Source organism: Enoplosus armatus, chromosome 6, assembly GCF_043641665.1.
Source record: "Enoplosus armatus isolate fEnoArm2 chromosome 6, fEnoArm2.hap1, whole genome shotgun sequence".
Classification (NCBI taxonomy): Eukaryota; Metazoa; Chordata; class Actinopteri; order Centrarchiformes; family Enoplosidae; genus Enoplosus; species Enoplosus armatus.
This window is the reverse complement of record NC_092185.1, coordinates 22172216-22196181: the sequence shown is the minus strand read 5'-3', so window position 1 is coordinate 22196181 and position 23966 is coordinate 22172216. Positions and strand designations below refer to the sequence as shown.

Below are 23966 nucleotides of genomic sequence, written 5' to 3'. Positions count from 1 at the left end.
AACATACGAATTGAGACAAGGTTCCACAACTCCACAGACATTTACAAATAACATTGCTACAGTAATACCCCCGTAGATTTGGGGGGGACGCCTCTGTGCCTGATTATTCTCTCGTGGTCTTGGAATGAGCCTTTTCATTTCCTCTGTGTTCCACTCGCATCAGAAACCTTTGATTGGCCGTGTAGCATACGTGTGGTGGGCAGACGGGTAAAACAGTACTTCGCGCCATCATAGAGATTAGTGGGTGGCGCCCCCATCGGCTAATCTCTATGTGGAGTCAGGAGGTGTCAGGAGGGCAGAGCCTCAATAACAGACATTTATACTGGGGGATAGTGGTCGATACAGGACTAGACACGTGCTGTAAGTTGCTAGAGATGGATATAGCTGTTTGAAGATGTGCTTCAGGAAGGAGGCGGGGTCGATCCTCAGTTCCGTGCGGAGGTCTTGTTCACCCCGATTCATTGATGTGGAGATGTTGTCTGTCTGATTGCCTCACAACGTTGCCCCAACCTGCATCTGTCTGTCTGTATCAGGCAATTGTTTTCTGGTGTGTCCTGTCTGTTGTTCTTGGCTGCCCATCTCTCTGTCTTTCCTCCTGCTGGTCTGTCTGTCTGTCTGCCGGTCTGTCTGTCTGCCTGTCGGTGTGTCCTTGTGTTAGCGGCAGTGAAAGACAGCATGACATTTAAAACAGCAGGATGGGCTGCTGCTAGCACTGTGTGCCTAAATGCCAGCTTAACCTACTGGTTGTGGACCTTCCATTCCCTCCCCCACTGTCCCGCTCTCTCTATCTGTTGTGTTTTTGTTGTAACCCTCCTTCAACCACCTGTGTTTTTTCTCTGACCCCTCACCCCCATTCTTCCAACCCCCCCCCCCTTATTAACCTAACCTTTCTAATATATCCCAGCAACACATCCACTGCATTTAGCACCTCTGATGTCCACTTGATCTTATTGATCTTATTTGAATAGATTTTAATTTGTAATGTGTATATATACATATATATGTATACGTATATATGTATATATACATGTATATATATATCTGTCTGTTAATCTCTTGATTGCAGGAAGTAAAGAAACACCTGACTATACATGCACACACACGCACTCACTTTTTCTTATTTCTGACTCTTTGTCTGTATAAGTAGTATGTTGTTACTGTGTCCGTGAGCAAAAGCATTGCCAAGCCTACTTGACCCATAGACTAATGCGTATGTTTGTGTGTTTTCAGGATCATCCATGAGGACGGTTTCTCTGGAGACGACGTAAAGCAGTACAAGCCTGTCGTTTACAGCAACACCATCCAGTCTCTGGCTGCCATTGTGCGTGCCATGGATACACTGGGCCTGGAGTACGGAGACAAAGAACGCAAGGTCAGCACTCGCACGCACCCTTTCCAAACTCGTATACAGTGGAATCGCATACACACACGGCGACATGTACACTTAATTTTTCAAATACTATCACCAAATTTATAGTGTATGACAATGCACAGTCACACTGAAATTTAGCACAGAGACAGGACCATCACAGATGTAGAGACTGTTTATATTCTCCAGTCCAAAACTGTGACCTGAATAAGACTAAATGAAGATGTCAATCAACATGAACCACTAAGCTAATGCTTCAAATGCTGAGCTTTCAGTCCTGAATCCAGCAAGTAGCCACTGGATGAATGCCATAACAACTGATGTAGTTCAGGTAGAGGGCACCGTGTGCCTTACACAGAGTTACTGTCTTTCAACCAAAGCACCAGGAGTCCAGCTCCTGTATCGGACCTGATAAAGTGTCTCTAAGCAGGACACGATCTCTACCAGCTTCAGGTCCTTGTTCCGACCTCTTGGAAAAAAATACATCTCTGTATGGGGGTTGACAGAATATCGCATTATTTTGATTGGGTCTCTATAATTGTAGTTAATCTGTCACGGTCACATTAGCTTGACCCTGTGTGCAGTGACTTTGTGTATAAATGTGCACATTAAGCATTCCGTGTATTGTAGGTGGAGGGTGCTGTTAATGTCACAGCTTTCATAAAGCTGGAGGGCTGAAGGTTTGGTGGGATGATCATCACAACATTAACATTTTCCACCCACACTGATAAAGAAATGTACAGACTGTTATTTATGCGTCAGAAGATACAATGGAATGTTCTTGCTTGCCACGAGTAGGACTCGTTTTCTATAAAGTGATTGCAGTAACTTTCTATTGGGTCTGATTCAATTATCTATCGAAAAGACCTTCAGGAGCGATGTGGAGGACACACACTCGCAGTCACCATGCCAAAGGCTCAGTTAATGGTTAATGCACACCTTTCCCATGCAGTTGCAGCTTTGACTGGTTAAACGTGTATATTCAGCAGTGTGAAGCTGTGTGTGTTTCAGCAGAACAGCACATATTATGCTGTCAGCTGGAGGTGGGTGAGCAGAGGTGAAATCGCAGCTCATCTGTGTTTACTTGTTTGGGTTTCATCCTTAACAAGTGCTTCCCATCATTTTTCCGGCAGATACTACAACCCACAGCAGTAACAGCAGCATATTGATCGGTAGGATAGTAGAAGAAATGCTAAGACAATGTTTTATTTTTATTTTTGTATTTATTGTCATTTTTTGTAGTTCTCTGTGATGTTAAAAATCTTTTCTTTCTTCTCGGGTTTGAGGACCAACTTTGACTTTGACTTTGTTATTGAATGTCAACTCTTCATCACCCTGGATCTTTTTATTTATTAAACTGTCTGCACCAACATTGATTCGGGGGCTAATGGGAAAGGCTGCCAACTAACCCTGTCATGCTTGTGCCAAAATTCCTTCCTGCCAATCCAAGTTAGTCCTGCTTCTAAGTCCCTCTAAGTCCTAAAGCACACAAGTTCAATATATGATACGCTAATTGAGGATTATGAGTCTAATCCACAGAAGAGCATCAGTTCTATCTCAATGCAGAGCAATGGGAGGAGGTTAATTAGAGATCCAAGGACCATGAAGACGCAGTGTTGCATTATATCAACCTCTCCTGGCCTGTGCTTTGGTTTTAGGTCCCAAAATTCTCATAATTCAGTCCATTAGAGTTGTCCAGATTTGAATTAGCTGTACCTTTGTACCCTGTTTTCAATGTAGGATGTGAAGGGAGCTCCAAATGGATTACAGTGTTTCTGGTCTGGAATTTATATGGGCAGCCCACACGAACTGACTTGGCCAAAAGCTGCAGGTCGGCTGACACGTCTTGCATTCAAATACAATCACTTTTGACCTCTCTAATCAAATGTCTGCAGTACATCAGATACAAGCGCAGATGTTAGCTCTTGAATGCAGTGCTGTTGGATGCCTGAGCTTTCCACCATTACATGGCAACCCCTCCCACCTGTGGGAAATACTGAGGTATATACAACAGATGATATATCAACTCCTAATTATTTTATTTATTAGCTATATCCTGTATTTCTTCGAAATCTTCTGGGACCCTGTCTACTTATCAAGCCACCTTGTGTTGGTTATGTGATTTATACGCTAAGAAACTTCGACAGAAAAGACTTTAATGCTGCTGGTGTTATATACAAGGAAACAGTCAGTTAAAAGTTCCCTAATCTAAATACATACATTTATGCTGTACATAGGATAATAATTTCTCAGTGAATGCAATGTTGACTCTATGGCCTGTAGATGACTCTGGTCCAAGCTGGCATCTAACTCACCCTGCTCGCGGTCACAGGTTTGTCTTTGGTGGCAAGTTCTTTTTGAATATTGGAGTAAAAGAGTCTCTCGGTTTCTCTTTTTCTGTATCTCTCTCTCTCTCTCTCGCCCTCTCTCTCCCTCTCTCTCTCTCTCTCTCTCACTCATTCACACACACACACACACACACACACACACACACACACACACACACACGCAACCACTCAGACACGTGTCATTGGCCTTAACCTTATCCAAAGGCACAATATATTTTTAATCACAATGAAGCTATTGATACTCAGAGTAGAGGGCTGAAGTAACAATACACCTATTGATTAGGATATGATATCTGTGTGTGTATGTGTGTGTGTGCTTGCCTTGTGTGTTTCCGTGTATGTGTGTTTAATATATCTTGGTATTGCATTTCTCGTCAGAGGTGAAGGGAAGGGCCTGAGGCATGATGGATTATTGTTGCCATAGAATTATTTAGGAAAAAAGGCACAGTGTGTGTGTGTGATGTTGAGGGGATCATCAGGGATGTGGCAGAGCTCATGTGCCTTGAGAAAACGTCCTCTTCCTTGCATGTATCCCTCTGTTGTGATGGACAGAATAAGCTGCGTGAACGCAGTACTTTTAAGCATTTCAAACGTAGTATGACAACATGGTTGAAGGACAGTCAGGCCTGTAGATCATTGAATTAAGACTCACTGAATGTGGCCTGCACTGGCACTGAGTTGTGTGACTTAAGTATTGTTCTTTTGTTGTTTGTTTCAGAGTGGTTGTTATTTTTGGTTTGGTTTCTTGTTTTTTTTCGTATGGTGTTGCATTGTCTCTGTTTTTTACAAAGTGTGATGTTTTGATTGATTACTATAACTGATCTTTTATCTCTGTAACCTGCGTCACTAGTGGCCTCCGCCCATGGACCACAGATGAAAATTAGCTTCTAGCTGTATCTGGAACAATATATGTATTGTGCATTGTCCCTGCTAAATAAACAGAAATTAAGTAAAAACAGCTGATGGGAGCGGGCCACACTGAGATGCAGCAATGGAACTTTATGAAGTACAAAGAACATTACTGAGATTGGACAGAAGGAGAACAGGACAGATATAAAGTGAGGAAAAAATTAATTTGCCTGTTTCATACATTTGGGCTACACAAGGTTATTTATTTGGCTTCCTTATTGCGACACCAGAACATATGGATGGATGGTCACAGGAGAATATGTGTTCTTTGGTTCAATTTACATTTGAACAAAATCCGAAGCACGCCTGTTCCCACTTCAGGGTGCACAGGAACAGAGAGCAGAGGTGTTGAGTTGCGCAAGAGTTGCAAATAATCAACTCTTTAGTTCCTGACAGGCTGAAGAAGAAGAACATGTTCAAATGTTTTATATTGAAAACATATTGTAGATATCCACTCACATTCTGAATAAGTCAAAAATGTGAAAGAAGTCTAAACATCACCATGGTAACTGAGAGATGTGTGCTGAATGATATTAGACAGTATAATAATGTTTTTTCACAGATTATCACGACTTTAGAACAACTCCAAATAATTCAATCCCAAATACTCTGGGACACAAACCCACTGTCAGACTGATTACAGAGGAAACTTAAGCAAATGTATGTAATCCGTGTAGTTACTTTCTTAGACTTTCATTATTACTTTTTATTTTGTGTCTGGTAAATAGTATAATATTTACTTAGCGCATATTAAGAGAAGATATTGTGCTAAATTGCAGTCAAACCCATGTGTGTACCCACTCACATATTAAGAAACATAATGATGTTGGGGGACTACTACCTTTGAGTAAGCCTTAAAATCTTACCACCTAGACAAAAATCTAATGGCTGTCCCACAAAACATTTATTCATTTTCTCCCAAATTGTTTCTCAACCAAATGAACACATTCCATATTCTGATATTTAACACTGATTTTGGGTCAGCAGTTTGGTGGGTAAGACTAATCCTATTCTGATGAGTCACTTTAAATAAACTGAAATAAAGACATGTTTAGTGTAATACCTGGTTATTATTTACGGCGGGTAACGAATCAAAATATGTGTCAAGCCCAGGCATGACGGGGAATGAAGGATGACAGAAGGGTGTCAGAGAGGGAAATAAAAGACGGTATTAAAGAAGAGAGACAAATTGTTGTTTATGAAAGCCAAAAAGCATGAGAGGGAAAGAGGAAGGAAAGAGATTATTTAAGAGAGAATGGAGAGAATGTGACAGTGGACAAGAAACAGAGAGAGAGACCAGACTGAGCTGTGTTTAAACTACATTCTACGTCTGACTTCCCCTCAAAGTAACCAGAGGACCAGGAGAGATGTTCTCAAACATCTATAAAGGATGAGGAGTGCAGCTCCAAACTGGGATGCCTATTCATATATTTCACATTTTTTAGATTTGTTTGCCGTCAACTGTGGATTATGCTGATGTTAAATGTAAAATGTGTCTTCTTTTTACCTAAATGGACAGTGAGTGAAAAAATAATAGTTTTTCCACTCACTGTCCTCCCATTCTGGCTTGCTTTTTCTCTTTATGGCTCTCCCTGACCCTTTCTTTCTCTCTTACAATACAGTGCATTATATTCAAATATTCAACTCCACCTGTCTTACCATTTTTTTCTTTGCTTGCTCTCACCTCGTCTTCTGATAACACCCCTCCATCTGTCTCCCCGGCCCTGGCTGGTTGCTGTGGCAACCCAGTGTTTTGCCTTGCTCTCAACACATTCCGCAAGCCCATGTCCAAGGACGGCGTGACACATACACACACACACACACCCACACCCACACACACATACACACACACACACACACACACACACATACACACATACACATACGCACAGTCACACAATGATAGTGGGCTTGAAATAGACTGCGTGTTGTCACTGCTATATGAATCTTCAAGCAGTTTTCACTCAGGTTTCAAAGACGAAGCTGTTACCACGGAGATTTTGAATAACTGTTAAAATCTAAAAATCAAAGGTATATGGCCAAAATAAAAACTTAAACCTGTGTGAGGAATCATACATAATCAAGAAAGATAAGGGTCAAATATAGATAATGAATTCAGTTTATAAAACATTTTAATTTATGTTAGGATATACACTTATACTGATAAGCAAATACTGCCAGATGAATCCGCCTGCCGATATAAATCTTTCCATCTTTCTTTACACTTGAGTAAATTGTCGAGGCGCAGCTGAGCTTTCTTTCACCTCCACTGTACTGGTTATACAGAGCTGCAATTTAATCTTCAGTACAGACTCCTCTGAATAACGTCCGTGGATCTTAACAGCAAGCCTAGAGCAACAGCTAGTGATGTATTGGCCTTGGGCTCCATTTTCTTTACACTAATTGCTTCAATGCATCCGGACAATTCTTTGGGTGAAGATTTGCAGCCTTGCATTATGAGTGTGCGTGCATGCTCAACCTTATTTTTTTTCTGCCTAAATGTCGGAGGCAGACACAAACACACACACACACACACACATAAACTGTACATATAGCAGTCTTTCTAAATAACCAATAAAGACTTTCAGCACAACCTTCCACAGTATTATAGTTTGACTGCTCCATACCCCTCATCTCTCTGCTCTCATTATTACTGTTGTTATTGTGGCCTCTAATACACATTTTTAAGAAAGGGGGACTGGTGAAGGGAAGGAGGACGCAGCTGCTATTCGGCTGCGGCACGTACATGCACGCACATACACAACAACTGACATCAGAAAAACACTTTGTGTCTCGATGGACTCTTGAAGGGACAGAGGGGAAGAAGACGAGGGGGAGATGGAATGAATGGAGGGAAGAAATGAACGGAGAGACAGACCAAGAGAGAGAAAATGGGAGAGAGGGAGGGGGAGCTGGCAGACAGGTTGCTGCCTGTTGTTGTGGAAACCAGCTAGTTATCCTCATGGGTTAGTCTGTGTGTGTGTGTGTGCAGTGTGTGTGTGCAGTGTGGGTATGTGAACAACGCCCCTCTGATGATAATGTTCCCTCTGCTCATTAAAGAATAAAACAACCTGCACATGGGCACACTTTAGTCTAGTTTAAAGTGGAGGTAAGTACAACAGGTCTCTGTATAGTTCCCTTTACTTATTCAGGCTTTTTAAAGTACGTTGTGTCCCAACCTTTAAGCAAGCACAGCAAGCAAGCCTTTGAGAGCCATTTTCTTTTGTTTAAAATGCTACAATAGTACTCTTAGCCAAATATTGCAGTCTAAGTAAATGCATTGACTATGCAATATGATATGTGTTACAGAGCAACTCGAGGGTCCCTCGAGGGTTTTATCTGTGCACATTGTTGAACGCAAACATTTAGCAACAACAAGACCCAAAAAACATTGCTGTTAGAAACAAGTGTGGTTTCTTGCTGTCAACAAATCCCATGGAAAGATGGAAATCAACAATGGATTGGTCCTACTAACAAGTATTGTGTGTGTTTCGGAAGCCTGATACACAGTATATTATTCCTCTGTGCCATAGAGCTGCAGTGTTTGTCTAAAAACTATTAAATACACATCCATCAGCCACACTGTTGCCCTGAGTGACATGTTCCTTTGTAACAGTGAACATGGGCACTATAGTTTATTTTGAGTCGATCCCACATACACCATCCTTCTGCCGTAAATACTCACTAGAGCACCAAAGGTGTATTAATCCGCAGCTGAAAGTAAATGTCCTATTTGCTCCTGTTTGAATAATGTTTACTAAAAACTACAGTGCTGAGCTGTTTTAAATATTTAGCTCTTAAAAATGAATGTATATATTTGTGATTTATGTCTGTAGTAGTATCAATGATTGATAAAAGTAATGGTCAACAATTTTGATAATTTATAATTTGGGATCAATTTGGAAAGTATAGCGTAGCGTAATGCTACATCACTGATTCTATGGAATCTGGCTTGTGCCTGGCTAGGAGCCTCATGGGTATCCTTGTATTTAAGGCCATTTAACAAACCAAAGGGATGTTAAAAGATCAGCAACAAACTTGATATAGTTTTTGTTCAATTATTCAGGAGGCTAGTGGCTATTGAGGTTGTTGTTGTTTACAGCAAAAGTAAAAAATTACAGTGTAACTTCATAGTGCTAAAGAAACTCCAAATTTGCTGCTCTGGTGTGGACTGACCCGAAAAACGTATTTGACCCTTTTTTTTTTTTTTTAAACTAATACACAGATTGTTTGAGAAACACTTCAATCAATGAGGGAAAGGACACTTTCCATCATACTGACTTAAACTTTGAAAAAAGGATATTAGCAAACTGGATACTGGAACATGACTGTACCACACTACATCATGCCTTAACGTGTGTGTCAATGTGTCAAGTGTGTGTGTGCCCAAACCTGTGTTATTGATCAGAATATGAAGCGTTGAGTCGGCTTGTGTGTGTGTGTGTGTATGTGTGTGTGTGTGTGTGTGTCAGTCATTATAGATTTCTTCCAGCCAGGTTAAGAAGGTCATTGCATGGACAGAGCTTCCACTACACACACTCACATTCAGGTGTTTGAAGTTCTTGTGTGTTTCTGTGTGTTGTTGAGAGTGTGTGTGTGTGTGTGTGTGTGTGTGTGTGTGTGTGTGTGTGTTTGAAGTGTGTGTCAGTCTGCCACCTTCCTGCAGTGCTGAGCTCCCTTTGATTTTTGTTCCCTCCCTCTCTCCTCCCTCCCCTCCTCCTCTTTTGTTATTTTCAGCATCCTCCCTTTGTCTCTCCCCCTCCTCGCATCCTCTCTCCTTGATTCCTCCCTTCTCCTTTTCCTATTTTTTCTTTGTTCTCTGCCTGTCTCCCCTCATCATTTCCTTCCTCATATCATCGTTTCACCTTTTTACTCTCTCGTCCTTCCTCTCCTTCCTCTCTCCATTTCCCGATTCCTTTTATCTCCTCTCATCATCTTTTCTTCCCTCTCCTCACCTTCCCTCGTTCAACCCTGTCGCAGGACTTTTCTCTCTGTTTCCCTATGCTATTACGCTCATCAATCCGCTCTGTTCATCCAGTCAAATGCAATAGATCAATAAGCTAAGCTCTGTATAAGGCACCCGATTGGCTAGTTCAATCAATCAAGACACTCGATCTTTAATCCCACCCCCTAGTGATGAGAGGTCATTAGTCTGTGGGTTACTGCAGCTGGCTAATTAACACACACACACACACACACACACACACACACACACACACACACACGAGCACACAGTGAGGATTTTAGGCCAGCTGTGTGTGGATGTGTGTATGCAGAGAGAGAGAGCGAGAGACAGAGGGATAAATATAGTAAACCAAAGAGAGGAGAACAGAGAGAAAGAGTCTGCCTCATGAAAGTGAGATTGTCACAGCAGAGAAATGAAGCGTATCCTAGCAACAGAAAGGACCACGTTCCCGTACCTGAGATTTGGGGGAGTGCGTCTTTGTTTCTGTGTGTTATAGATTCAAATTGCAGATATTGCAGTGTGCCTTCTATTATTTATATTGCAGATGTACAGTATTCATAAGAGAAGAGATCTCTTATCCACAAATACTGTGTTTCACTTGGATACCCGAAGCTGCCCAGTACATTGACAGTCTGCACTGAAGCATCATGGCTCAGTTCGGTAGCTTGTTCCACCGTCACCCTGTGGTTTGAAACTGAGGACCAGCTGGGACCTTCCCGTGTACAGTTGGCATGTTCTCCCCGCTCTCCCACAGTCCAAAGACATGCAGGTCTGGTGAATTGGCCACTCTAAATTGCCTGTAGGTGTGAATGTGAGTATGACTGTGTGTGTGTGTCTCTGTGTGCCAGCCCCTGTGATAGACTGGCAACCGATGCACGCTGGGATAGGGTCCAGCATCCTGCGACCTTGAACAGGCTAAGCGGTTTAGAAAATGGATGGATGCCCTACTCAGTAACATCTCAGTGATACTTAGTGAGGGGGAAACAAGCATTGTACGTTCCCCCAAGAGTGTGTGTGTGTGTGTGTGTGTGTGTGTGTGTGTGTTTGTGTGTGTCTTATCAAGATGTTAGGTTAGGGGACCTGAGGATCGTTTAATTGACATCATTTCATTTTGGACACACTGTTAGGGCTGCAACTAATCGTTTTTTCAGTTAATCTGTTGATTATCTTCTCAATTAATTAGATCATAACCTTTTCCGTGAAATGTCAAAAAATAGTGAAAAGGGGCCATAGTGTTTCTCAAATGGCTTGTTGTTGTTATTTTCAGACTGAAATATCTTAGGTGATGAACTTCTCCTCCAGCGCCACAATGAGGTTGATATTTTTCTTGTATAGTGAAATGACCCTTCAGCCTCAGCTGTTAAGTGCTAATTAGCAAATGTTAGCACGCTAACACACTAAACTAAGATGGTGAACACAGTAAACATTATACCCTCTTAGCAACGGCCTGTTAGCATTTGATTTTAGCATTTCACCCAAAGCCCCACCATGCCTAAGTACAGCCTCACAGAGCTGCTAACGTGGCTGTAGACTGTTTGTCTTGTTATTCGATCAGCAGAATCCCAAAGATGTTCAGTTTAATATCAGACATGACAAAGAAAGCATGAAATGTGCATGTTTGAGAGGCCGGAAGAAGTCAAATTTGGGCATTTTTACTTCAAAAATAACTGGAAAGCCTTTTCTTCAATTGGCTATTCGATTAACCCACCAATCAGCTCTTCACACTACAAATAAGAGACAGTCTTAAAGAATTTGTCATAGGACGTTCAGGTTTTATGTGAGACAGTGTCAAATAGAGGGATGAAAAGAAACATTAGTGATTGAAGTTGTGTCTTAGACAGAATGATGCTTGTTATTTCTACTATTATCAGCCCTGGAGGGAAAGATTAGCTCTGAGAAGAAACACATGGGGTGTGTGTGTGTGTGTGTCTGCATGCACATAGTATTGCGACCCACTCTTGTGTGTTTTTGACTCCACTTAGCTACAGCCTCTCATTCCATTGCCCTCTTGTCTTCCCTGTGTGTGTGTCTGTGAACCAGCGGTGCCTTTTAGATAGAATAAAGCCTGCAAAACACGTCAGAGTGCATAACATCAGGAGGGCTCAGAGAAGGGCCATTAGGGGAGGCAACATACATGCATTCGCACCCACACAAAACTAGTTCCCTACCAGAGCTCCATAAATCGCCCTGCAGCCCTCTAAAAACCACACACACACGTAATACATAGCCTCTCTCTCGCTTACTTCCTCACTGTGTTTGCCAGACTGGTGCTGCCAGCATCATTTGACAGGCACATGGACCTGTCTCGCCACGCAAGGCCACAACACTGCGCCGCCAAGAACAGGACCATGATGCCTTGCTCCTGCCGCCCCCAGTTACCAGGGCCGCCAATCATCAGTGCTGGTCTGCTAAGCACTGCCTTCAGAGAAAAGCTTCAAACACACACGTACACAGATTCAGTGACTTTATGGAAACCTTGTATATCTGTAAGACGACGTCTACGTGATTGGAGTCGGCAGGAACAGCTGAGAATATGACTTGTTTCTAGAAAGAGGTAAAGGGTGAAGGAAGAACTGACTGCCAGGTGTAGTGTGATTACAAACTTTTAAAGCCATACTTTGGAAGGATACTACCATCCCTACAGTATATTTCTGTAAAGAATGCTGTGGAGAGAGAAAGAGAGAAAAAGGAAGTGTTAGATAGACAAGTGTAGAAATGTATCTATCCGTGCATGAGGCTGCTGTTCCTCTGCAGAGGAGCACAATAGAAAAGTTCAGAAGGGTTTTATCATGATGAAATAAATGGTTTTATGTCAGTGAGTCACTTACATAGGCCTGTGATCAGTCACTCATGAAGGCAACTGGCATTTATGTGTGTGTGTGTGTGTGTGTGTGTGTGTGTGTGTGTGTGTCCAGGAGTTTTCTCAAGGGCTGTGTGCCGTTTACCTCAGGGACTAGGTTCTCAGGTGCTGAGAGAGACAGAACATGGACCACACTCCCCCGAGAGGGAGGGAGAGAGATGAAATATTCTCCCTCAGGTGTAAAGCATGATGAATAGATTGATGGAGGAGAGAAAAAAGAGCACAGAGAGAGAGGGAGGGTGGGAGCATGGGAGAGATGGTCCTGCGGGGGTTTAGCACATTGGCACACCAATAAGCCATTACATGCCTGTGTGTGTATAGAATGGAGCCGGTTGATAAAGCGCCCCTGCGTTAATGTCATCACATTTCCATGCCTCTGCAAAACAGCCAAATGTCATCAATTGCTGTGTCAGTCCAGACCACCGATACAGTATCCTGCTGCTCGGTATACAGGATATGCTGTTTGCAAACACACACAGACGCACACTGCAGCAATGGGATGATGTTGTCTTGTGATTCATAACAGAGGTGTAATGTGTATTGGCAAGCACAACAGCACCTCACTCCAACTGAATTTTCTTGTAGTTGCAGAAGAGGTATTTTCCTTATAAATACGCTTATAAATGGAAACTTCAGTCTGAGGTTTCTCAGGCCTGATGGCTTTGAGGAACTCCTGTAAAACTTAAAAATAAATCGCCAAATCTGCAGTCTTACTTGGTTTAAAAAAAAAAAAACCCAACAACCTTGTTTTGACTGAACTCACACCAAATGTGATCGTAGCCAACAACCGTAAGCTCAATGTACAACTAGATGAAAAGCTTGAGTTTGCTGGACTTCTCTTAATGATAACAGGCCAGTCTTTGTTTTATGTGTGGTGCTGATACATCCTCTTTTGTTTTAAATGCGTAAAATCTGGGTTTTTTACTTTCACGGTTCAATTAATTGGTTATATAAATCTTATTTTGTAAGGCATTTTGTTATGTGTTGCCTTATATAACCATTACTTTGGATGCAGCCTGTTAACAACAACGATGGAAGTCAGTGACACACAAAGTGTTCAAACTTTTGAACAACTGCTGCTATTGTCACAAAGTAAACTGAGGGAGAAACACAACAGGAGATGGGTGTAGTGTTTGTATGTCATGCAATGTAGACTTTTGTATCCTGACATTCTTCTACATCGTCGAGCTTGAATTCGTCTTTGTTCTGTGTTCATCTCATCTGTCAGCCAACTGCTGGTGCAGCTAATTAGGCCAGGCTAAAAATAGACACCTGCCTATAAGATTAATACATCATCTTCGTCATGCAAAACCTCGGATGTGTAAATCTCCTGCCTCCAATAGTTATCTGACTGGTCAGTATTTTCCAAAGTTTGGTTTTCAGAGCCCGGTGAAGTGATGTAAAATTCTTATTTGTGAGAGTGGCCTTAACATTTGTAATCTATGTGGATCAAAATGAATCAAAACAAGGTTTTCTTCAAAAATATATGAGGAAAGTATTGGTTAGAACTCATACACGTACTGTTAAAAAGTAAGTAACCAAGATAATATGAGAAAACAGGTATTTTTTACATTCATTGTCGCACAGATGTAAGTTCTGACATGGTGAGTTAGCAAACTTATCATTGTGACTTGTGACATGTACTGGAGTGTGCTCTACTGGTATCCCTTAAATAGCACTGTACTGTTGAAAACGTAGTCATCCTGTTAATTATACCTGTCTCAAAATAGACACTAATGTAATTAAAGTATGGCTCTGTGGCAGCACAATGCTCTGTGCTCTGGTGGAAAACTGTAGTATGAACCATATACTGAACTGGGCCGAGGAAAGGCTCAATCTGCCGTGGCTGGTAATCAAGCCTGACTAAAAATAGACCCCAGGACGTATGATTAACATGTACCATGGTCTAATTCTAACCAAAAACTATAGACTGAATATCAAAGTAAATATATAATCCGATACAAACTTATATAAAATATATAAACCTTATAGCAGGTGCGTTTACCATGTTCACCGTCTTAGTCGTCTTAGTGCTAATTAGCACTAAAGATGAAATACAGCTGATTTACAGTTTAGCAGGTATTTGGTCATAAACCAAAGTATTGGACAAATTCAAATTCAAATTTGACCTGATGATGGCAAGTTACGAAATCGCAGAAATAATTGCAATTCATCAGGAGGGCGACACTATGTGTAATAACTTTTTCTTTATTTTATCTGCAACCTGATGCAGATGTATATATAGTCAAATAGTCTCTCTTGTTTTCTCTGCCTCCCCTTTCGCTTTCTCTTTCTCGCCCCTCTTTGCACTGTGGAGGTTGACATGGTCTACTCTGCTGCTGCTGCAGCTCTCAGCCTATCCGTCATGATTACGTGTTAGTGAATCATCTGCAAATATTAAGACAGACAGTGGTTACGTTAACAGCTCTCACCGGGCATTAGCCCAGTTAGCCAACCATCACACTCACTGAGGCAAAACCTTTAAACCTCAGCCTCACTGACAGAGAAACACCTGTAATTGCAAACCAACAACTGGCTTCCAGCATGAAGTCAAAACTGACTGACTGACTTTGTGGTCGTTTTTTGTTCATGTCTTTCTTTTTCTTTCCCTTTTTCTCTTTTTCTTCCGCCCTGTCTTTTTTCTTCTGTTGTGTCCTAGTTTTCCTGCTTGGATACGTCCCCTGTACACTCATGCAGGATATGCATATTCACATACAGTACATACACAAGAGAGAGAGAGAGAGAGAGAGCTATGGAAGTGTGTGTGTGCCTTGTAGATGTAAATTATGAAGAACATTTGAATCTATATTTGATGACGGCCTCTTATTAAGGAACCAGGCATTTGGCAGAGCGCGATGGCTACAGCCGCTGTGTGCGTTTCTGTGTGTGTCAGCTCATGTGAGTGTGTGTATGTGTCTGTTTATAGTGATTGAAGGGGTAAAAGGTTGCTGCTATTGAATTTCTCACCCATTGTTGCTGTGTGACTGTGTATTTCTGTGCTGTGAGGTCAGCGTGGAGACTGGCCTTTCTGTGCTGTTCACACATGAAGCTCTTTTCAGTATTGAAGAACTTGGCAGTGAACTTCTTCAATAAGGTTTGGTGTAGCCGCCTTTTAGTTAGCAACATAAAATCAAGTTTGGATGGAGTTATTAAACCATTAATTAAAACTGATTGTCCTACTTAAGAACTGACATTTAATAAAGCTACATTTAATGTGCTCGAAACATTCTTCGAATGATGGCTTGAAGACAGATTGATGCTGACAGGAGACTGTTCCATTAGCTGGCTATCGGACACTCAGTGTGTGGTGGGTTGTCTTCCTGAGGTATGGATTGTGTGTTTGTGTGTCTGTGTGTGTGTGTGTGTGTGTGTGTGTGTTTTAATAGTTTGGTTCTCAACAAGGTGGAGGCCATTTTCCCTGAGATGGCGTCAACATGCCCAGAAGAGACTATCATTTGCCATTTATCTGAATCCTGTTGAGCAGTGTTCCGTTTGACATCCTGCTGGCTTGAGTCACTAGCAGATTGTCATGGAGTTCAGAAGTCTTCTCCACGTCAAATATCTTCATTTGAAGCGCAGCAATCTTCTCTAACAATTTCTGACATTCAAATGTGCGTCATAGATTTAGATATTTAGAGTACAGAGGCATACTGCTGTCAGGAGTCTGATAAGCTACTGTTAGCTGTTAGCTATTTGTGCATCCTTCACTATTTTTGTGTGTAAAGTCCTTCTGAAGCTCTTAGTTACAAACGCTAGTTTCAAACCACTGATTTAGTAAGTCAGGTTGCACCATTAAAATTTAAAACGAAGCTTTTAAAGACTTAAGCGATGTGTAAATCAGTTGCTGGGAATCATTTGTAGCGCTGTCCAATCAAAAGCCATCAACCATGTAAACGGTTACTGAGTGTAAATAAAAACTCATCTCTACATAGTAACTAGTTTGTGCGGTGCAACCCATTTTAATTTAGTAATGCGTAAATCTTCAACACTGACATTATAACCAGGCTAAGTTTGAACTTTCAAACAGCTGGTGCAGCTGGCTCAGGTCACAGAAACATAGTGTCAGAGAGTCTGAAGACAGTTCAGTTTACAGGGTTGGGACCCAAAGTGTCATGAATTATAATCCCAATTAGTTGTTAGGGTGAACCAGTGCTGATAATCTGTAGAGTCCCCCCCCCCCCCCCACTTTGAAATGAAAGCAAAGAGAAGCTTTATAATATGAAACTTCATATAAAATCACTTCTTTTTTGCAGCATTCATCCTTGTCATTTCTGGATCAAAGCTTATCTAAAATACAGAATGAAATTACACAAACACTCCCTGAACTACTACTGCGCAGCGTTGATGATTTAAATGACTTGCATCAGCAACAAAAAACATCATCATCTGTGGGTGAAATCTTCTCATCTCTTCATCACATGAATTAAGTTATTTCATTTGTTTTTCTTTTGCTGTCATTTTTCCTATTCCACCTGGTGGCTAGAAGGTTTGGCCTGTTCTGTCAGGACTCTGTTAAATCTGAGTGGCCATTCCAAATCAGAGGGGTGTTTCCGTGATCAAAATGTTCTTGTGTTGTCAGATATGAGTGATGATTAAACCTTTTCTCTGTATGCGTGCCTGGAATTCAAGATAATTTCCAAGGCAAATGTGCCTTTGCATGCCTGTGAGTTATAAACTGTGTGTGTGTGTGTGTGTGTGTGTGTGTGTGTGTGTGTGTGTGTGTGTGTGTGTGTGTGTGTGTGTAATGTATGAGGGCCTTGGTGCTGTGTCTGTGACCAGGTAATGAAACACTGACTCAGTCGTTTTACAGCTAGGCATTGTCTGCCCTGGTCTATGGCCGCACACACACACACACACACACACACACACAGAGTCAGAGATGACACAGTCCGCATACACAAGGACAGGCACATATCCGTATATGACATGTAATGTTGATGTATTGCTACAGGCTTACACATCCTGCGAGCCACATTCAGACACAGTTTACCTCTCACTCTCTCACACACACACACACACACACACACACACACACACACACACAGCACGGTCAGCATGCTGTTAATTCTGATTGTTGAAGGACACATTTTTGCTCTTGCACAGTAAAAGCCAGACAGATGGAGAGCTGAGAGAATGATGGAGGAGGATGGAGATGGAGGAAGGCTGAGAACAAAAACGCTGAGACAAGAGAAGAAGGCAAAGAATAAAAAATCCCTGCATATACAGCCTGCCTTATAGCCTGGCTAACAATACAATTAACGGGGAGCTAGCAAAACTAATGCTACTATGTCTTCCCCTCTGTGGAGTCTGTCTCACGTGGACATTTAGTTTTATGGACAAGGTCTGGTCTTTGGAGGTTTTGCTGGCTCAGACAGGTGTAAGCCAGGTGAGTAGCAATGAAAGCATGCTGATCTTGTGAAGGTGTCTGTGTGATAAGAATGATCTTTAGATTCTTTTTTCCCCATTTGTTTGACCAAACAGGACTGCCTTATCTTGTTTGTCCAGGTCAAGCTGGTTGTCACCGAGAATACCAAGCTCTTGGCAGAGCAGGGTCACAGACGCATCATTTGGATTAAATGAAAGGCACAACTGAGTAGCATGGCCATTGGAATGGGAATGAATGTGATATTTCTGCAAAATATGAACCAGGGATTACATGTAAATGGAAAGTGGAAAAACTCCACAGGTCAGCTTCATACATGATAATCTTGAATCCCTAAACGTGCCGTCATTTAGTAGTAAATCCCATTTAAAGATAAAGATGCTGGTTAAGATTTAATATCCAATGATCAGTGGTGTCAAAGGTCAAAGGGACCTAAAATTGATCATGTTGGAGGGGTGGCGACGAGAAGATTTTTAAATACTATAAGGAGAACAGTCTTGGGGCAGTGGTGTTCCATGAAAGCCAAAAAGAAGCCTCTACAGTCAAACATAAATCAATCAGTCAAACTTGGAGGAAGTCTACACCTCCCTCGACGCGTCTTTAAAGGAACTGACGACCCCATCCAATGGATAAAAGAAATGTAGTGCTACTTTTCCTGCAGGGTAACGCTGCTGTCACTGTGAGCGTAGTGCAGGATCGATGCAGATGTGGAGACTTGTATTATGGCTTAAAGCTGCAACAGTATTTCATTTATTATTTTTGATCCTCATTCCACCAAGTGTCCATGATCGTGTAGTCCCTATGAAATTACTTGTGACTTTAATTCATACCTGTGCGTGTGAGCGTACGTGTGTGTCTCTGTGTGAGTGTGTGTCTTTGAATGTAGGTGTGGGTGTTTGCACACTGCTCTGGCATTTAGGGGCTAATCAATGCCCTGCTGACTACCGCTGCTAATTGAAGGTTAGCAGATACCATCAGCGTGAGTCTCTCTCTCTCTCTCTCTTTCTCTGTCTCTCTGTCTCTCTCTGTCTCTCTCTCTCTCTCTGCCTTTCTCTCTTCCTGTCTTTGGTCAATAGAGCTGTATTTTTGTCCACCTCAAGAGCAGCGTTATCCATCTCTTAGCACACGCAACACATCAGCTCGCTCTCAGAGACATGTTTCACTCGCTTTGCTCTGTGTGAATATGCCATACGTAAACACACACAGGCACACGCACACACTATCCTCCATTAGTAACACTACACTGTTGGTTGCACTATTCCTCGCAGATGATGCAAATGCTGCGCCGTCGCATTATTATCTGTTAATACGTGAAACTTTCCATCAGCTGAAATTCCCTCCGGGGTTTGGTAGACAGCAGCATGATGCACAACACGAGAGATGTTGCAACTTGTTACTTTGCCCTCCCAAATCTCGCACATCACTGGTTATTGCTAACAACAGATTGCACCTCTTCAGTAGCAGAGTCGGATTCCTTTTATGTTTTGATAGCTTTGATAACAATGATAAAAAGGGGTCAGGACATTATCCCAAAAGTGCGATTTTCAATGTGTTTATTCCTCTTTACATTCGAATATCAGAATTAGAAAGAACTGTTACTGAAAGATTTGAAATAATGTGCAATGTTCCTTGTTTTTTGTGTTCCTGGAATCCAAACCACGACTCGGCCAACGTCGCATGTGTGTGCTATGGGTCCCGGCAAGATGCTGAACTAATGTTGCAGATGTGTGGAGTCAGCTGCAGTCAGCAACGAGGGCAGTGTCATGTCAACCTGACACAGTGTCTACGTGCGTGTGTGTGTGTGTGTGTCTTCTCAGGGAGAAGGGAGCGCTCTAGGAAATTAATTCTGATGTCTGCTGTTGCCATGGTAACAAGGACACCTGGGGGGGTCGGGGGGTGTGAAGAGGAAAATGAATCCTGGTGTTGATGTGGGGAAAAAATGAAGAAAATGAGAGGAAGGTCAATGGATAGTGAGATAGATGAGGACAGAAATACAGATGATGCAGTGAGAGGAGAGCAGGGTGAGGAGGCCAGCCCTCCATTTTGAGTTGGTTTATGGTAAACTGTTCTGTAATAAAGAACAACTCTACTTCCTCCCCCTCTTTGTCTCTCCTCTCTTTCCCCATAGTCTCTTCAATACTTCCCCTCACCACCACCCCCCCTCCTAATTCATCTTTCTTCAATTATTAACTTCATAAAAAGCTGCATCTGTCTGTTCATAAATAATTGAGCCTTAAATGGGGTGTCCCCTGTGTGTGTATGTGTGTTGGGGGGGTAGTAGAGGCATAAGACCCACTCCCCTGTGTGCACATGTGAGATGGAAAAGAAAACATCCATCTATCCCTCCGCCATGTCCAGTTGCCCTCCCTCCTGTATTCCTTTCTTCTCTTCACCCTTCTCTCAGTTCCTCATTATCTCTGCTTCACTCCTTCATCCACTCCTCCATGCATCTGTCTATCTTTCCATGTCCAGCTGCTGCTTCATCTTTATTCATCCATAGCTAAACTGCCTCCTCTTCCTCCTCCAAAGGAGAGAATGAAAGAGAGCATTTGCGATTGGAAATGTCACCAAGACGTTGTGTTGTTTCAACACAATATGTCAGAAGTAAATTGCTTAGCTGGCTTGAAGCACACACCTGTTTACTGATAAAGAGAAATTCATAGTGATGGAACACATTTAAAGAGGATGTATTCTTGGCCATGTTGGACCACGGACATTTTCAGACTCATTTCACAACAGTTTCAAAGGCTGCTTTAGTTGCCCCACAAGACAAAAATGTGGCGTTTGTGCATCGAAATTACAACGAAAGAGTGCAACTTTCAAATATATAAGAGCTATAATGACAACTGTCGCTCGTAAATGTACTCAGCTGATGAGTTGGTCTACGTAAGCGATCTAGCTAGCGTGGTAGCTGTCGAGTGTAAATGAAGGACAGCCGGTGTGATTATCTCAGTTATTCTTTTGAACACATCATATCGTCGTTTTCAGCGTACCACCTGAAATGCTCGAAATTGAGACCTCCAGGGTTCAGGGCTGTGATGCACTCTGTCCTGTCACTCTGTGAAGGTGCCTGTTCTCATTATGGGCTGTCAGTCACATATCAAAACAGTGCCAGATGTTACCAGCAGTTGACCGTAAGTTAAATGTAACAGAACTTTTGAATGCCATGAATATATTATTTGGTTATATTGAATTTATCATATTATGGGACATCTTTGCGTTATTGTTATGCATTATTTTATCAGATTTTAGTTTAGGTAAAACAAGAATGTAAGTATGTGACTATGTTTGGCACAATCAGTTCTTGTTTAGTAGTATGTAGGCCACAAATACAGGCTTGTATTTTAATCAATAGAAAATCATTTAGATTGCAATATTAATCAGAAATCACAATTAGATATTTTCCTCCAAATTGTTGAGCCCTTCCTCTGTCTGACTGGTTCTGCATTGTGCCTACGTGCAGTATATGTGTGCATAGATACTTGGATGGAGGGTTTCAGCTGCACTTAGCAGAATCCTTAGAGCCACTGTGTTTTCAAACAATCTGATGGAAGAGACTTAAGAGATAAACTCTCAAAGCTGTATTGATTATGTCGGATTTTCAACTCCGATGTTGGAGCATCCTTTCAACGTATGAGCGCATCACAGCAGAACAACAGTATTTTATTTTCCATAGTTTCAGCCTACAATCATGACTTCGAGGGCTTGGCTTTAAGATAGCTGCCCGAGTCCGACGCTGAGGCGGTTGTATTGGTCCTTCATTCCTCCTCAAAGGCCTCCCTCGCCCTCCCCCTCTAGCTCTTTTTGTGCTGCAATCTTAAGTGCTGCTTCCATTGATCAGCTAGTGGAGAAAAGGCTCAAGGGTTTGTGTGTGTGTGTGTGTGTGTGTGTGTGTGTGTGTGTGTGTGTGTGTGTGTGTGTGTGTGTGTGTGTGTGTGTGTGTGTGTGTGTGTACATTTGTGTGTTCGTTTGTGTGTTGGGCAATGGCATAACATGGGCCCCAATGTGTCTGGACTTTTAATGGAAAGCTGGTTAGAGTCCCCCCCCCCCCCAACCACTCTCATTGGTGTCCTCCCTCCCTCTTTCTCACCGTCTTCCTTCTTCTTTCTCCCTCTCTTTCATCTTCATCCTGTCACCCCCCATTCCCATCTCTCCTCCTCCCTTCCTCCCTCGCTCCTCAGTCCAAACTAGCAAGTTGGCCGTGGAATTAAATCAGTGCCAGGACAGCATTTTATTTCCTTGTGCACTAGCTGGCCAGCTCAGTGACCCTGCCACCCGTGTGCTAACATTCACCTCTTTGCACACACACACACACACACACACACACACAGACACAGAGACAGTACACATATCACTGTACTTGTGAGGGCACTCATTAACTGCATTCATTGCCTAAACTTGTTACTTTTTTTATTTGCAACCAGAAGTGTTTCTAAAATGACCTCACTTTGGATGTGTCTATATGTTATATGTTTTTATATTTTTTATATTTCCATTCTTAAGAGGCCATGCAGTCTTCATACGAGATATATGCAGAATACACAGAAGTACAGTGTATTTTTTACTGGTTTATCCTGCTTTCTCAGTGGTTTATTTAACTGACAAATCCTGACGTTCTTTCTCTTACTGCTGTAATGGAAGTACAGCAGGCTGCAGGAGACAGGAACATGTATTATATTGTTATACATAACACCCTTGTTAGGGTCCTTTTTTAACGTATAATCAATATTTAAGGTGTGTGAGCGTTTTGGTGCAGGTCTGTTCAAATATGCAGCCCTGCACTTAATTATAAATATGTCTCCATCTTCTTCCTGCTTATCAGTATAGCAGCAGTTATATTGATTTTATGCAATCCTATTTGTCACTGTCGGTTGATTTGCTCTGTATTTGTTCTACAGTGAGATATCTGTTGATTTCCCCCTTGAAATCTGTTCTTAATTGTCTTTTCTGTCTTATATCTCAACTGTTAAACTAAAGCTTTCTCTGTGTTATTTCCCAATATTTCTTGAAAGAAATTATATCAGCCCTATATTATGACAGCCTAAAGGCAAAGAGATGAGAGGGAAATAGGGAAAGAGGTACTTTGACTGAGAAGCAGGGTATTAATGATGGAGTAGGAAACATTTGTCAGCTCAATAGAAAGACAGATACTAGCAATTATGATACTAAAATTGTGGTCACAGAAGCATTTAAAGCGGTACAAATTTTGCAGTGAAGTCATTCATTTCAATTGAGTCACCACAATCAGTGAATTCAGGGGCACGGTAAATCTGTGCACATTTTTTAGGCTTTTTTTAAGTTCAGCTTTGGGGAACTTTGACCTGTTCCTTAACAGAAAGCTGTCTTGACAGTGCTGACCCATTGAGGGAACAGAGAGCCGGACAGTCCAAAATGGAGGAAGCTGCCGTAGCTTGTTAGCTGTGTTGCTCCGTCTACTTTAATTGAACCTCCTCTGAAGGACTAACTGCTCTTCAAAAGAAGAATAGTTCGCAGGAAGTTATGCGACAGGAGTCTTGAGCTTGATTGCATACCTACAGTTGGCAAGCTTGTTAGCCCAGAGAGCGTTTTTGTCTTTAAACAAGTCTTTATTGAACGAAATGATGTACAACCCTGTGACCAAAATGCCAGACGGGAGTGAGCGGCTGACAAAATAGAGAGATAAATAATTCGTGAATTTCTTAGTGTTGCTTTGTCAATTTGCTCTCAGTACATGTATTTTAACACACACACACACACACATACACACACAGGGCATGTCACAGTCACTGTGCAGCTGAAGGCCTTGGTATGAGAGATAAAGACTGAACTGGAGGCTGTTGTGATGAAGAGGGTGACACACAGAGGAAGTGCTGCAGGATAGGAGAAAGCAAAAGCAAGACTTAACTCTGTATGGTCTGATATGTTCTTTGTGAGTTCACTGCTATAGTGAGTCCTGTATAAGTTCCGTCATGCATACAGTAATACGCCTCAGTGCGCCCTTCTCTCTCTCTCTCTCTCTCTCTCTCTCTCTCTCTCTCTCTCTCTCTCTCTCTCTCTCTCTCTCTCTCTCTCAGTGAGGTTGTGTGTGTGTGTGTGAAGCTGTTCTCTGTCCAGAGCTGCTTCTCTTCACTATTCTTCAGTCTTCTAACAGA

The 23966-nt window shown here is 42.0% G+C and overlaps 1 protein-coding gene across 7 annotated transcripts in view; it reads left to right on the top strand.

Moving 5' to 3' along the window:
- The window catches only part of gnao1a (guanine nucleotide binding protein (G protein), alpha activating activity polypeptide O, a), an 87666-nt gene that overhangs the window by 16935 nt on the left and 46765 nt on the right, over positions 1 to 23966 (top strand). For 5 of the 7 annotated variants that reach the window (XM_070907985.1, XM_070907983.1, XM_070907984.1 and 2 more), the window contains exon 3: positions 1231 to 1372. In XM_070907985.1, the coding sequence (XP_070764086.1) occupies positions 1231 to 1372 (142 nt within the window). Of the gene's footprint in view, positions 1 to 1230; positions 1373 to 5757; positions 5770 to 23966 lie in introns of all 7 variants that reach the window. The other 2 variants (XM_070907986.1, XM_070907989.1) reach the window with 1 other exon arrangement.